This window comes from Sorghum bicolor, chromosome 10 (genome assembly GCF_000003195.3).
Source record: "Sorghum bicolor cultivar BTx623 chromosome 10, Sorghum_bicolor_NCBIv3, whole genome shotgun sequence".
NCBI lineage: Eukaryota > Viridiplantae > Streptophyta > Magnoliopsida > Poales > Poaceae > Sorghum > Sorghum bicolor.
The window spans coordinates 16,383,353-16,397,304 of record NC_012879.2 but is presented as its reverse complement, the minus strand read 5'-3'; the positions used below and the strand labels follow the sequence as shown (position 1 = coordinate 16,397,304).

General features: G+C 42.3%; 1 protein-coding gene across 1 annotated transcript; it reads left to right on the top strand.

Moving 5' to 3' along the window:
* On the top strand, positions 11,466 to 13,660 carry LOC8076445 (protein NRT1/ PTR FAMILY 3.1). The gene is made up of 3 exons (XM_002438245.2): positions 11,466 to 11,669; positions 11,744 to 12,545; positions 12,650 to 13,660. The coding sequence occupies exons 1-3, from the start codon at positions 11,588 to 11,590 to the stop codon at positions 13,563 to 13,565; spliced, it is 1,800 nt and encodes a 599-aa protein (XP_002438290.1). The 5' UTR covers positions 11,466 to 11,587; the 3' UTR covers positions 13,566 to 13,660.

Sequence of the window (13,952 nt, the reverse complement as noted above, 5' to 3'; positions counted from 1 at the left end):
ATTTTAAATCTGCCGGTATCTGCTGGTCTAGCACGTCAATGTTTGAACCAATGACTAGCGGGGGCACTGATTGCTTTGATTGTTCCCCGAGCTGTGCTACATCCTTGCGTGCTCTTTTCTCTTTCTTCTTCTCTTCTTCTATGGATTTCCTTAAAGTGCGATCATAGTCCGATAAAGATGATGATTCTTTCTGAGCTTCACGCCTCTTTTTTTGTTCAGCCTCAACCCTTTGTCGTAGATCTTCTTGCCGTAGTAAGAGGTACGGCTTCTTAGGGTTTCGCTTGGATTCTCTTTCAGTCTTAAGTTTCTTGAAGAAACTATCCACGCCTGATTTTACTGAAGCATTTAGTTCTGCATTAGTCTTCTCATAGAACAACTTCTTAGGAATGATAGCTTGTTTCTTTTCGGAGGCTTTCTTTTTTGGCGGCGGGGCGGCCGACACATTTGATTGTGTGGCCGGCCTCTTCTTTCGTGCTGGAGCCACGTGTGGAGGCGATGGGGCGGCCGGTGGCGGTGCTGGAGCCCGAGGAGGCGGCGTTGGAGCCCTAGGTGGTGTTGGAGCCCTAGGTGGCGGTGTTGGAGCTTGAGGTGGCGGTGTTGGAGCCCTAGGTGGTGGCGTTGGAGACCGAGGCGATGCAGTCGTGTCTTGCACTCCCTCGTCATCACCCGCAGCACTATGACATGTAGGTGACCACTTGTGAAAACAAAAGGTATATGAGTAAACCGCTAACTAAGAGAATGCAAAATAAATTTAGTGAACAAATGTATAGTCAATTTTCATCCGCACCTAGGATTAGATTCATGACGAGGAGGTGGTGGTAGACTACTAGGTGATGCCCCAGGAATAATGATGTAGCGCGTGCGCCAACAAATAAAAGTCTTCTCTGCTTCTCCTAGAGTCTTCTCTCCATCACCTCCTTCTATCTCAAGCTGCATATTACTGAAGCCTTTGACAACTCTATCCACCGAGACACTAGCATATCCAGGTAGAACTATCGCCCCATGGATTCCTGGTGTCCTCGTAGGGTCGACAGGAGTTACAACACCGACAACAACCATGACTATGGCAGTCCCCTGTGGAATGTGCAGCTCACATGTTGTTAGAGGTTTGGTGATGTCATCCACCGGAAAGTGCAGCCCCACGTCGTCTTGAATAGTTGGCATCTCCGTGGAAGCGCAACTACTTTTCAACTGACCGACCGGGGGGGCTAATGTTGACTCTAGGCTCTGATGCAGTTTGCCCTTGTATAGAACTTACTGCAATCTGCACTTGTCTTTTGATCTCCTCGTTCATTCTCTCTTCAAGCGCTTTCTCTCGCGCTATCGCTTCACGAGCCGCTTCGCGTGACTCAATCACCATTGCCTCCAACCTATGCAACCGCTCTGCTTTCTCTTCCTTCTTTCGTTGGCAGCTTCTATAAGTCGGTCTATCTTTAGGGAAGCCATGCTCCCATGATACCTCCCCATAGCCTCTGGTTCGCCCACCGTGTTCAGCAGTCTCCAGGGCGTATGTCAGCTCATCCTTTTCTCTATTTGGCTGCCAGATGCCGCTTTCAACAAATCCTCTAGCATAGGCTATTCTTTGTCCTACTCTCTCGAGCTTTGCACCGTACACTATCTTTCCGGTCTCTAGGTCTATGGTTCCCCCGTGACCAAAGAACCAATACTTGGCGCGCTCGGGCCAGTGCATTGATTCTGGTTCGATCCCTCTCCCAAGAATCTCCTGTTCCAGCTTTTGCCACTTAGGAATAGCAGTCCTGTAGCCACCTGAACCCAAGTGATGCTGGTATTGCTTTTGTTTAGCATTTTCTTGATTCTTGATCATCCGTGCCTGACCCTCTTCTGAGTTCTTAAACTCTACAAACTCATCCCAAAAAGGCCTCAACTTGACGTAGGCCTTGTAGGTGAAATCTGGTGTCCGGCCTTGTGCAACAAAAGTCTTGTATAATGTCTTCTTCCAAGCCTGAAATTGTTTGGCCATCTTCTGCATAGCCTAGATTTTAACCTTCTCCTTCAAAGCTTCATCCTGTGTATCGAGCGTGAAATGTTGAAGGATATCTTGCCAAATCAATTCCTTATCACGATCTGAGACAAAACTAATATTAGGGTTATCTTTCCGTTGCCTCCATTCACGAGCACTGACCAGAAGCCTGTCCCTTACAAGGTAGCCACAGTGCGCAAAAATTTTTTTAGAATTAGCCCCAAGTACTTGTCCTGTACCCTCATCGAATTCCGACAGAATGTACCGACCCTCCAACGGCTTCTTCGGGCCACGCACTTTTCTACTCTTCTCAGAAGTTGTCGCCGATTTAGAGGGCTACACAAACAAGTATAAATATATTAGTATAAATGTCATTTATTTTAATTTCATATATATATATATACTAGATTGTAGATAGACCTGATCAGGATTGTCTCCCACAAGTTCTTCATAATCAGCAAAGTACTGACTCCCATCATCTTCGCCTTGGGGATCTGGATTGGCGCCGCTGTTGATTAGGTCCATCATTGCATCATCCATGTTGTCGTTCGGATTGGCCATTTGTGCAAATTTAATCAACTAAGGGCTAACATAAACTAATTAAGCTTTTATATACAGGATACATATATAATAATAAACTAATTACAACTAAGGGCTAACATAAACTAATTACAACATAGGATAAATTATATCATATAAATTATATAATACAAAAGATAAATTATAAAATAGAAATTATACATCTCATCTCAATATCTATCCCTACTAACTAATTACAACACTAGATAAATTATATCATATAAATTATATAATACAAAAAATAAATTATAAAATAGAAATTATACATCTCATCTCAGTATCTATCGCTACTAACTAATTACAACACAGGATAAATTATATCATATAAATTATATAATACAAAAATAAATTATAAAATAGAAATTATACATCTTATCTCAATATCTATCCCTACTAACTATTTACAACACAGGATAGTAATGGAATAAATTCTAATTTTTATTTTGATTAAAGTAATGGAATAAATTCAATTTTTATTTAAATTAAAGTAACTTGTGCTTTCTATATTCAAGTTCAACTATACACAACAAGGTTTTTAATTATGTCTCAAGTAAATTTATAGTATAAAAATATATAAATAATTAATCTAATAATATTTATATCTTTTATAGAAATGTCACAAAAATTTTAAATTATTTGATTTATAAAAAGTGTATGTTTCGTGAGCCCATGTGTTTCGTCGATCGGAGTACAACAAGTGTAGATGTAGGAGTACGTTTTGGCGAGAGGTACGTATTTCTAGTGGGCATGCTTTGGGAACCGATTCATAGTTTTGATTCAAATAAAATTCACTAAAATGATTTTTATCATGCATTTGGGCCACAACAGATTCATAGTTTAAATTATAGTTTTGATTCAAATAAAATTCACTAAAATGATTTTTATCATGCGTTTGGGAACAGATTCATAGTTTTCATTCAAATAAAATTCACTAAAATCATCTCATTCATACAACATATCATCTCATTCATACAACAAATCAACAATTCATACAACACATCATCAATAATCATTTTTTTCTCTGTGTACGTGCTCACCCTCGACGACGACGGCGCGGGCGTTCTCTGGCCGTGGAGGAGACGGCCGGGGCGCTCTGACGAGGGCGAGGAGGCAGCCATGGGGGCGCTCTGACGAGGGCGAGGAGGTGGCCGCGGGGGCGATGAGGGCGAGGAGGCGGCGCAGGAGAAGCTTGAAGGCGGCACGGCGGCGCGACGACGACGTACGGCTCAGGGATGACGAGGAGGCGGCGCGACGAAGTCCGGAGGCGAGGAAGCGGCGGCGGCACTCATCCGGGAGTGTCTCTACGCCGGAGAAGAAGGAGGCAGCAGCGGCTCGGGCAGGATGTGGAGGCAGCGCGGGGAGCGGCGGCGGTGAAGACGGCTAGGGCAACATCGATATGGAGGATGAAGACGACAGTTTTCTTATATACACGGAGGGACCTTTAGTCCCGGTTCCTAGCTAGAACCGGGACTAAAGGTAGCCTTTAGTCCCGGTTCTAGCCACGAATCGGGACTAAATGTATTTTTCAGTTTATTATTTATTTATGCATACAATAATTAGATTAATGTTGTTAATTGCATAGTAAATAGAATAATAGGTATTAATTTGTTAACAAATAATAGTTCCATTTCTTTTTGTCTAATTGCTTACATAATAAATTTGGAAACATAAAATCTTTTCATCACCTATATTAGCAATCTTAAATATGAAAAATAATTAGTATTTTGTTAATGCAAAAATGTATTATTTAATTTTAATATCTTAAAGCAGATGTTTTTGATAGAAAAATTTGTTTGTGCAATATTTAAACGTAAATTTTGTTTATTTATCATTATTTATCTCCAAAATCATGATATACGTGATATTCAACATTACATCGGATTCTTTTTTTAAAATTTTTCTCTATTTCTTATTTATTTATGCTTACAACAATATTCACCATTACATCGGATTATCTCTAACAACTTTGTATTCAAATTTTTTTCATTTCAAGTCATCAAATGGGTCATTTGACCAAGTTTGACCAAAGTCAAAGCACTGGTTTTTAGAAAACACACTTTGACCGAACCATATATGGTCTCAAATGGAAAAGTAATGAATACAAAGTTTGTTGCACTCATCAAGTTCTACATTTTGTCTAATGGTCAACTTTTCTTTTGGAAAAGTTTGGACCACTCAATTTTGAATTTTGATAGAATTCATAGCCACACATCGGTTTTCGGAACCCTAGATGGTCTCGAACGGAAAAGTCATGAATACCAATATTGTTCCACTCATCAAAATCTACATTTAATATATAGACAATTTTTGCATTTGACAAAGTGTTGCGAAGGTATAGTTCAAAATCCACAATTGACACATGTAGTTTCATATAGTTTGTGTGAGATTCAAGAATTGGTGGGTATTGTGAACTTAAACTTTCTCAAATGGAAAAATTGTCTATATAAAAAGTTTAGATCTTGATGATATCTAACAACTTGGTATTCAAAATTTTTTCATTTTAAGAAATTTAGTTTGTCATTTGACCAAGTTTGACCAAAACCCGTCTTGGATTTTGAACAAATGTGCTTAGGATTGGCTCAAATTTATCCAAATGGAAAAATGGACAATATATCAAATGTAGATCTTGATGATATCTAACAACTTTGTATTCAAACTTTTTTCATTTCAAGTCATCAAATGGGTCATTTGACCAAGTTTGACCAAAGTCAAAGCATTGGTTTTTAGAAACACACACTTTGACCGAACCCTATATGGTCCCAAATGGAAAAGTCAAGAATACAAAGTTTGTTGTACTCATCAAGTTCTACATTTTGTCTAATGGACAACTTTTCTTTTGGAAAAGTTTGAACCACTCAATTTTGAATTTTGATAGAATTCATAGCCACGCATCGGTTTTCGGAACCCTATATGGTCTCGAACGGAAAAGTCATGAATACCAATATTGTTCCACTCATCAAAATCTACATTTAATATATAGACCATTTTGCATTTGACAAAGTGTTAGGAAGGTGTAGTTCAAAATCCACAATTGACACATGTAGTTTCATATAGTTTGTGTGAGATTCAAGAATTGGTGGGTATTGTGAACTTAACCTTTCTCAAATGGAAAAATTGTCTATATAAAAAGTTTAGATCTTGATGATATCTAACAACTTGGTATTCAAATTTTTTACATTTTAAGTAATTTAGTTTGTCATTTGACCAAGTTTGACCAAGTTTGACTATTTTTGCATTTGACAAATAATTGACACATCTCTTATAATAGCAAACTTAAATGTCATTTCATTATTTGAAATGATATAAAATAAGAAAAACTAATATAAACATCTTAAGTTACAATTGTCACATACACATACTCTATTGCAATCTATTTATTAGGCGGGCACAATAGTGATCTTCTTTTTGACATATGTTCCTTGGTCATGATCTTGACGTAACCATGGAGTGTCCTCAGCATTTATCAGTATGCTCGGATCTTTGGTCACATTGAAAGGCGTGATTCGGTCATCCCTTTCATAATCTTATGAAATATCTGACTTGTCCTCAATTCCCACAATGTTTCTTTTCCCTGAGAGAACTATATGGCGTTTCGGCTCATTTGTTGATTTGTTGTCATTTTCCCCTCTCTTCTATTTTGTAGACATGTCTTTCACATAGAACACCTGATTCACATCAGCAGCAAGGACGAATGGTTCATCTCTGTAACCAACATTGTTGAGGTCCACTGTTGTCATTCCATAGTCTTTGTCAACTGTCACCCCTCCTCCGGTAACCTTCACCCATTGGCACCGGAACAAAGGGATTTTAAAATTAGGTGCGTAGTCTAGTTCCCAAATCTACTCTATACGGCCATAATATGTTTGTCTGTTTCCATTCGAGTCTATGGCGTCTACGCGAACTCCACTATTTTGGTTCGTGCTTCTTTTATCTTGGCCTAGGGTGTAAAATGTATTTCCATTTATCTCGTACCTTTTGTACGTGAGGATGTGCCATGATGGTTGCCTAGCCAACAAATACAGTTGCTCATCAATCTGGTCATTACCCTGACATTCTTTTCGTAACCAATCACTGAAAGTGTCTATGTGCTGACGCATAAACCAAGCTTCATTCTTCTATGGGAATTGCGATCGTAGGAAGTCCTTGTGTTTCGTGACATACGGCTCCACCACGGATGAGTTTTGAAGAACTGTGTAGTGTGCTTTATTGAAAGAATCGTCCCCCGTACCGATGTATGTTTTCTTTCCTAGTGTTCCCTTTCCACTCAGTCTCCCCTCGTGGCGCCATTCAGGAACACCAATTGGGTCAAGTTCAGGAATGAATTCAACACAGAACTCAATGACCTCCTCTGTCCCATAGCCCTCGACGATGCTTCCCTCTGGACGAGCACGTTGGTGAACATATTTCTTCAGAACTCCCATAAACCTCTCAAAGGGAAACATATTATGTAGGAACACAGGACCTAGAATATTGATCTCCTTGACCAGATGAACTAGGAGGTGTGTCATGATATCAAAGAATGATGGAGGGAACACTAACTCAAAGCTGACAAGACATTGAACCACATCATTCTGTAGAGCAGCTAGTTCCAGTGGATTGATTGCCTTCTGAGAAATCGCATTGAGGAATGCACATAGCTTTACGGTGGCCAGACGTACATGTGGAGGTAGAATTCCTCTTAATGCAACTGGAAGCAATTGCGTCATAAGCACATGGCAGTCATGCGACTTTAAGTTCAGAAATTTCTTCTCAGGCACATTAATTATACCTTTTATATTAGAGGAGAATCCAGATGGGACCTTGATGCTGCTTAAGCATTCAAACATGATTTCTTTCTCTTCTTTGCTAAGAGTGTAGCTAGCAGGTCTTAAATATTGGCGTCCATCATCTGTCTTCTCTGGATGCAGGTTGTCTCGTTCTTCCATGCGTTGCAAGTCTTGTCATGCTTCAAGTGAATCCTTAGGCTTACCATATACACCCATGAATCCTAGAAGGTTCACACAAAGATTCTTTGTTAGGTGCATGACGTCGATCGCATTCCGGACCTCTAGGACTTGCCAATAGGGTAGCTCCCAAAATATTGACTTCTTCTTCCACATGGGTGCATGACCCGCTGCATCTTTTGGAACTGGTTGGCTGCCTTGTCCCTTACCAAAAACTACTTTCACATCCGTAACCATCTCAAATACATCTTCTCTAGTTTTGTTCGAGGCTTGCATCGGTGGTCTGCCTTACCTTTAAAATGCTTTCCTTTCTTTCTAACTGGGTGATTCATAGAAAGAAATCGACGATACCCAAGGTACACGACCTTTCTGCATTTTTTCAAATATATACTATCAAGGTCATCAAAATAATGTGTGCATGCATTATATCCCTTGTTTGTCTGCCCTGAAAGATTACTTAGAGCAGGCCAATCATTGATTGTCACAAACAACAGTGCTCGTAGGTCGAAGTGTTCCTGTTTGTACTCATCCCACACACGAACACCTATTTCACTCCATAAAAGAAGGAGTTCTTCAATTAATGGCCTTAGATAGACATCAATGTCATTGCTCGGTTGCTACGGGCCTTGGATGAGCACCGACATCATAATGAACTTTCGCTTCATGCATAACCATGGAGGAAGGTTGTAGATACATAGTGTAACAGGCCAAGTGCTATGACTACTGCTTTGCTCACCAAAAGGATTCATACCGTCCGTACTTAAAACGAACCTTAAGTTTCTTGCGTCTTTTGCAAACTCTGGAAATTTCCTAACTATTGCTCTCCACTGGGACCCATCAGCAGGGTGTCTCAACATGTTGTCTACTTTACGGTCTTCTTTGTGCCACCGCAACAATTTTGCATGGTCCTTATTTCTAAAAAGACGTTTCAGACATGGTATTATAGGAGCATACCATATAACCTTTGCAGGGATTTTTTTCTAGGACGTTCTTTCCCCTCAACATCGCCAGGGTCATCTCGCCTGATCTTATACCGTGATGCTTTACATACGGGGCATTCATCTAAATTCTCGTAGTCCTTGCCACGGTATAGCATGCAGTCGTTAGGACATGCATGTATCTTCTTGATTTCTAATCCCAAAGGACAGACGATCTGTTTTGCTTCGTACGTAGTAGTGGGCAGTTCATTAGGCTTCGACAACATTTTTTTTGGATCTTCAGTAATTGCCCAAATGCCTTATCGGATACACCATTCTGTGCCTTCCATTTTAACAGTTCTAGTGTTGTACCCAGTTTTTTTTGCCCATCCTGGGTAGATGGGTATAGTAATTTCTTGTGATCTTCTAACATGTGGTCAAACTTTGTCTTCTCTTTTTCACTTTTGCAATCTTTTTTGCGTCACGAATGACATTACCAAGAGCATCATCTTCAACAGGTGCGCCTTCTGCACCTGGCTCATCTTCAGCTTCTTCCATTGCTGTATCACCGAAGTCACCATATTGAGCAATAATGTCGTCAGGCTCCAACTGTTCTTCTTCACCTTCTTCCATCATTATCCCGTTTTCTCCATGCTTGGTCCAACAAATATACTTTGGCATAAAACCCGACTTCAACAAATGTGAGTAAATATTTCTAGAGCTAGAATATTCCTTCAAATTCTGACACAAGGCACATGGGCAACATATGAATCCATCCCGCTTGTTTTCCTCGGCCACTCTTAAGAAATAATGCACACCATCAATAAATTCTTTGGAGCGGCGATCAGCATTGTACATCCAATGACGTGTCATTGTCTGCATTGCAACGTAAAGTATTATAAGTTTCTAATTTTTTATAAAGAAATTAAAGTAACAAATAACCTAAAATTCTCTATTTCTGGTTTTTCTAAACCAACAAAATTAAAAATAAATAAAAGTTCTTTATTTTCTAACTAATCATGAAATGTGGCATGCATACTAGTTATAATTAACTAATTAACCATGTCATAAAGTGCAAATTAAAGAAATATAAGTTTCTAATTTTTAATAGAGAAATTAAAGTAACAAAAAACCTAAAATTCTCTATTTCTAATTTTTCTAAACAACCAAAATTAAAAAAGCACAAAAGTTATCTATGTTTCTAACTAATCATAAAATGTGGTATGCATACTAGTTATAATTAACTAATTAACCTTGTCATAAATTGCAAATTAAAGTATTATAAGTTTCTAATTTTTAATAGAGAAATTAAGGTAAAAAAAAAACTAAAATTCTTTATTTCTAATTTTTCTAAACAAGCAAAATTAAAAAAGCACAAAAATTCTCTGTTTTCCTAAATAATAATGAAATGTGGTATGCATATTAGTTATAATTAACTAACTAAATCGGTCAAAAATTGCAAATTAAAGTACTATATGTTTTTAATTTTTTTCTAAACTAATTAAAATAAAAAACATATTATCACTATTTCTCTAAAAAAACGCGTCGCACTTTTGAAATGGCGATGAAGCTAATAACCTCTTAAAAAACCATAAAATAAAAAAACAATATACATAACACTAGAAAATGACATATGCCGCTTCTAAATGTTGAGAAGATGAAGCTAGTGACTCTTAACAAGTCGATGACGATGTAGAAACGATGAAATGAATCAATAGCCCGAGATGAGAGCAAGAACAAGCAACTCTAAATGAAGAACACAGCAAAAGAGTGAAGATCGATGGGCTCGACCAGGGGAAGAAGAGTTCAAATATGGAGAGGGACATTTAGTCCCGGTTCCTTTTAAAAACCGGGTCTAAATTCCAACACTAGTCCCGGCTGGTGGGACGGACCGGGACAACAGCTTTTAATCCCGGTTGGTGGTACCAACCGGGACTAAAGGCTAGGCTTTTGTCCCGGTTGGTGAGACCAACCGGGATTAAAGGCCCCTCTGCCGATGTTTGACACAATAGCCGTTAGGCAGGGGACTTTTAAGTCCCGGTTGGTCTCACCAACCGGGACTAAATATGTTTTTGTCTCGGACGCTGTTTGGACCGAGATTATTGTTCATTTTGGACAAGTGACCAAAGGCGTGTTCTGTAGTAGTGGGAATGTCTTTTTTAATGTAATATCCTAGTTTGGTTCTTGTCGCCGGCGACGGCTTCTTGTACATAAACATTTCTTTTTCTTCTAATAAAATGATACATACACTCGTGTGTATTCAAATAAAAAAATCTCACTTCCAACTTTCAAATCCATTCATTTTACCTGTGTGCCCTGATTAGAGATGTATTGGGGAGCGAGTAACTCAAATAAAATGTTTAGATCTAGTGAAAATATCTCTCGAATCATCTAAAAATTAGATTGAGCTCTATAGCAAAATAGAGAAAAATGCAAAAGTTTTAAAAATTACTAAAATGTTATAATTGATGTCTAATCGCATCTTGAATACTTTCCATCGTAGAAACGTGAGATGCATTCGGCACAAATGCATTCAACATTGATGCTAGTTGCATCTCATATTTATATTGTGAAAAATTTCTACAATGTGTTTAGATATGAATTGGAATGTTGTGTTAGTTTTTCAGATTTTTTGGGGATATGTATTTTCCTCATTTTCATAGAGCTAAATCTGATTCTTTTGGGAGATTCTAGAAATATTTTCGTGAGATTTAAATATTTATTTGGATTTCTCGTGTCCCAATCCACCTTTAAGATTTTTTTTAGAATTTTTAGAAGCTTAGAGATATTATTGTTTATGGTTTAAAAACCTCATTAGGCATGTACTGGATTTATTTTTGAACTAAAAAAATGAAACTGCTTTTGAAAACCACTTGTACAGCCGGGAAGAGAGGTAAAATTAACGGTTTTGAAAGTTGAGAGATGTGAGTTACATGCCATCTCGAGGTCCTACATAGTATTTTACATGCTGAAAGTGACACAAACAGCTACTCTGTGACAGCTAAAGGCCGGATTATGATACAACTCATTTCTGCACTAATCAAGTCGAGAGCTGCTGAGTAGATGTAGCTAGGGCCATGTGAAAGCCACGTACACTAGCATATGGTCGATACCTCAGCTTGAACATCACCAACTCCTTACGTATTGCTTGTCTGCAAGCTGCAGCCATGGCGACCACACCAACAGAGGGAGATGGAGAGCAGAGCAAGTGGAAGCAGGGAGGCTACAAGACCCTGCCATTCATCATGGGTGAGTGCTAGCTGATACGACTCTTGTGCTGTGATGGTCATGCGGCGACTGAGGACTTGTCGTCTCCGTTGCAGCGAACGAGATCTGCGACCGCTTCGCGACGGCCGGCTTCAACGCCAACCTGATCACGTACCTGACGCAGCAGCTGCACATGCCGCTGGTGGAGGCCTCCAACACGCTCACCAACTTCGGCGGCACCACCAGCCTGACGGTCGTCCTCGGCGCGTTCGCCGCCGACGCCTTCATCGGCCGGTTCTGGAGCATCGTCGCGGGCTCCCTCTTCTACCAGCTCGGCATGCTCGGCCTCGTCATGTCCGCGGTCGTCCCATCGCTCCGCCCCGCGCCGTGCCCGGCCTCCACCCCGGCCGCGTGCCCGCGCGCCTCCGGTGGCCAGCTCGCCGTGCTGTACCTGTCCATGCTGTGCGCGTGCCTCGGCACCGGCGGGATCCGGCCCAGCGTCGTCGCGTTCGGCGCCGACCAGTTCGACGACGACCAGCATGGCGCGGCGGCGGCGGCGGCGTGGGCCGACCGGAAGCGCCGCTACTTCAACGTCTACTTCTTCACCATGGGGTCGGCGGCACTGCTGGCGCTGACGCTGGTCGTGTACATCCAGGACAACGTCGGGTGGGGGTGGGGGTTCGGGATCCCGGCCATCAGCATGTTTGTCTCCATCGTCGTGTTCCTGGTGGCGTACCCGCTCTACGTCAGGGCCAAGCCCGGCGGCAGCCCGTTCACGAGGCTCCTACAGGTCCTCGTCGCCGCGTTCAGGAAGCGCAACGCCGCCGTGCCTGAGGACACCGGCATGCTGTATCAGGACAAGGAGCTGGATGCGCTCATCTCTACCAAAGGCAGGCTCCTCCACACTGACAAGCTCAGGTACCATGCACGCACGTGACATGCATGTCTGATGTCTCGCTCGCAAATTAAATAATAAATAGCCTTCCTGATAATTGAAGGTGCGTTAATCAATTACTATTTAGGTTCTTGGACCGGGCGGCGATCGTGACGCCGGGCGACGTCTCCGAGTCCGGCGGGCGGCCCAACCCGTGGCGGCTGTCGACGGTGCACCGCGTGGAGGAGCTCAAGTCCATCGCCCGCATGCTGCCCATCTGGTCGGCGGGCATCGTCCTGGCCACCGCCGGCTCGCACAACGGCTCCTTCACCATCATGCAGGCGCGCACCATGGAGCGCCACATCACCGGCAGCCTGGAGATCCCTCCGGCGACGCTGTCCATCTTCACGACCGGGACCACGCTGGTGAGCATCATCCTGTACGACCGCGTGTTCGTGCCCGTGGCGCGCTGCGTGACGGGCCGGCCGTCCGGGGTCACCTACTTCCAGCGCATGGGCATCGGGCTCACCATCGCCGTCTTTGGCGTCGGCGCGGCGGCGCTGGTGGAGACGAGGCGGCGCGGCGTCGCGGCCGACCACGGGCTCCTGGACACCCCCAAGGCCGTGGTGCCGATGAGCGTGTTCTGGCTGGTGCCGCAGTACGCCGTCCACGGCGTCGCCGACGCGTTCGCGTCGGTGGGGCAGATGGAGTTCCTGTACGACCAGGCGCCCGAGAGCATGCGCAGCACGGCCGTGGCGCTCTTCTGGCTCTGCGGCTCCTTGGGGAGCTACCTGAGCACGGTGCTCGTGACGGTGGTGCAGCGCGCCACGAGGAGACACGGCGACTGGCTGCAGGACAACATCAATCGGGGCAGGATCGACAACTACTACTGGCTCATCACCTTCATCATGCTGCTCAACTTGGGCCACTACCTCTGCTGCTTCTACTTCTACACCTTGAAGCCACTGGAGGTGCAAGCCGACGATGAACACAAGGAACGTGATGATGACCTCCACCCTGAACAGAAAAATAATGGAATAATGGAGTCCGTCAATATAGCATAATAACATCATCCATGCATTATTAGTAAATAATTATGCAGGGAGTAAATCCAGTTCAGGGAAAAGAAACCATGTTCCTTCGTGTTTTCTTTTTCTCACCCAAGTGTGTTCCATCCGAACGTCCGTGCAAGTATTTTCTGGTCTTTTCTGAGATTCTATCCGAGCAGAGTGTCCGCATACGGTGATACGCACGCATATATGTTACCAGTTCATCCGAGCGAGGGTCTTTTTTTCTGCATTTGTTTCTTTTATAAATGTCAAAAACAAAAGGAGTAATAACACACATATATGCTTGCCTCACTGTTCACTAATTTGTTACCAGAGCTGAATCGGTGGCGGAGCTCAAGCGAACAAGATTTAAATTATTCAACCATCATGGAAGTTTGAACC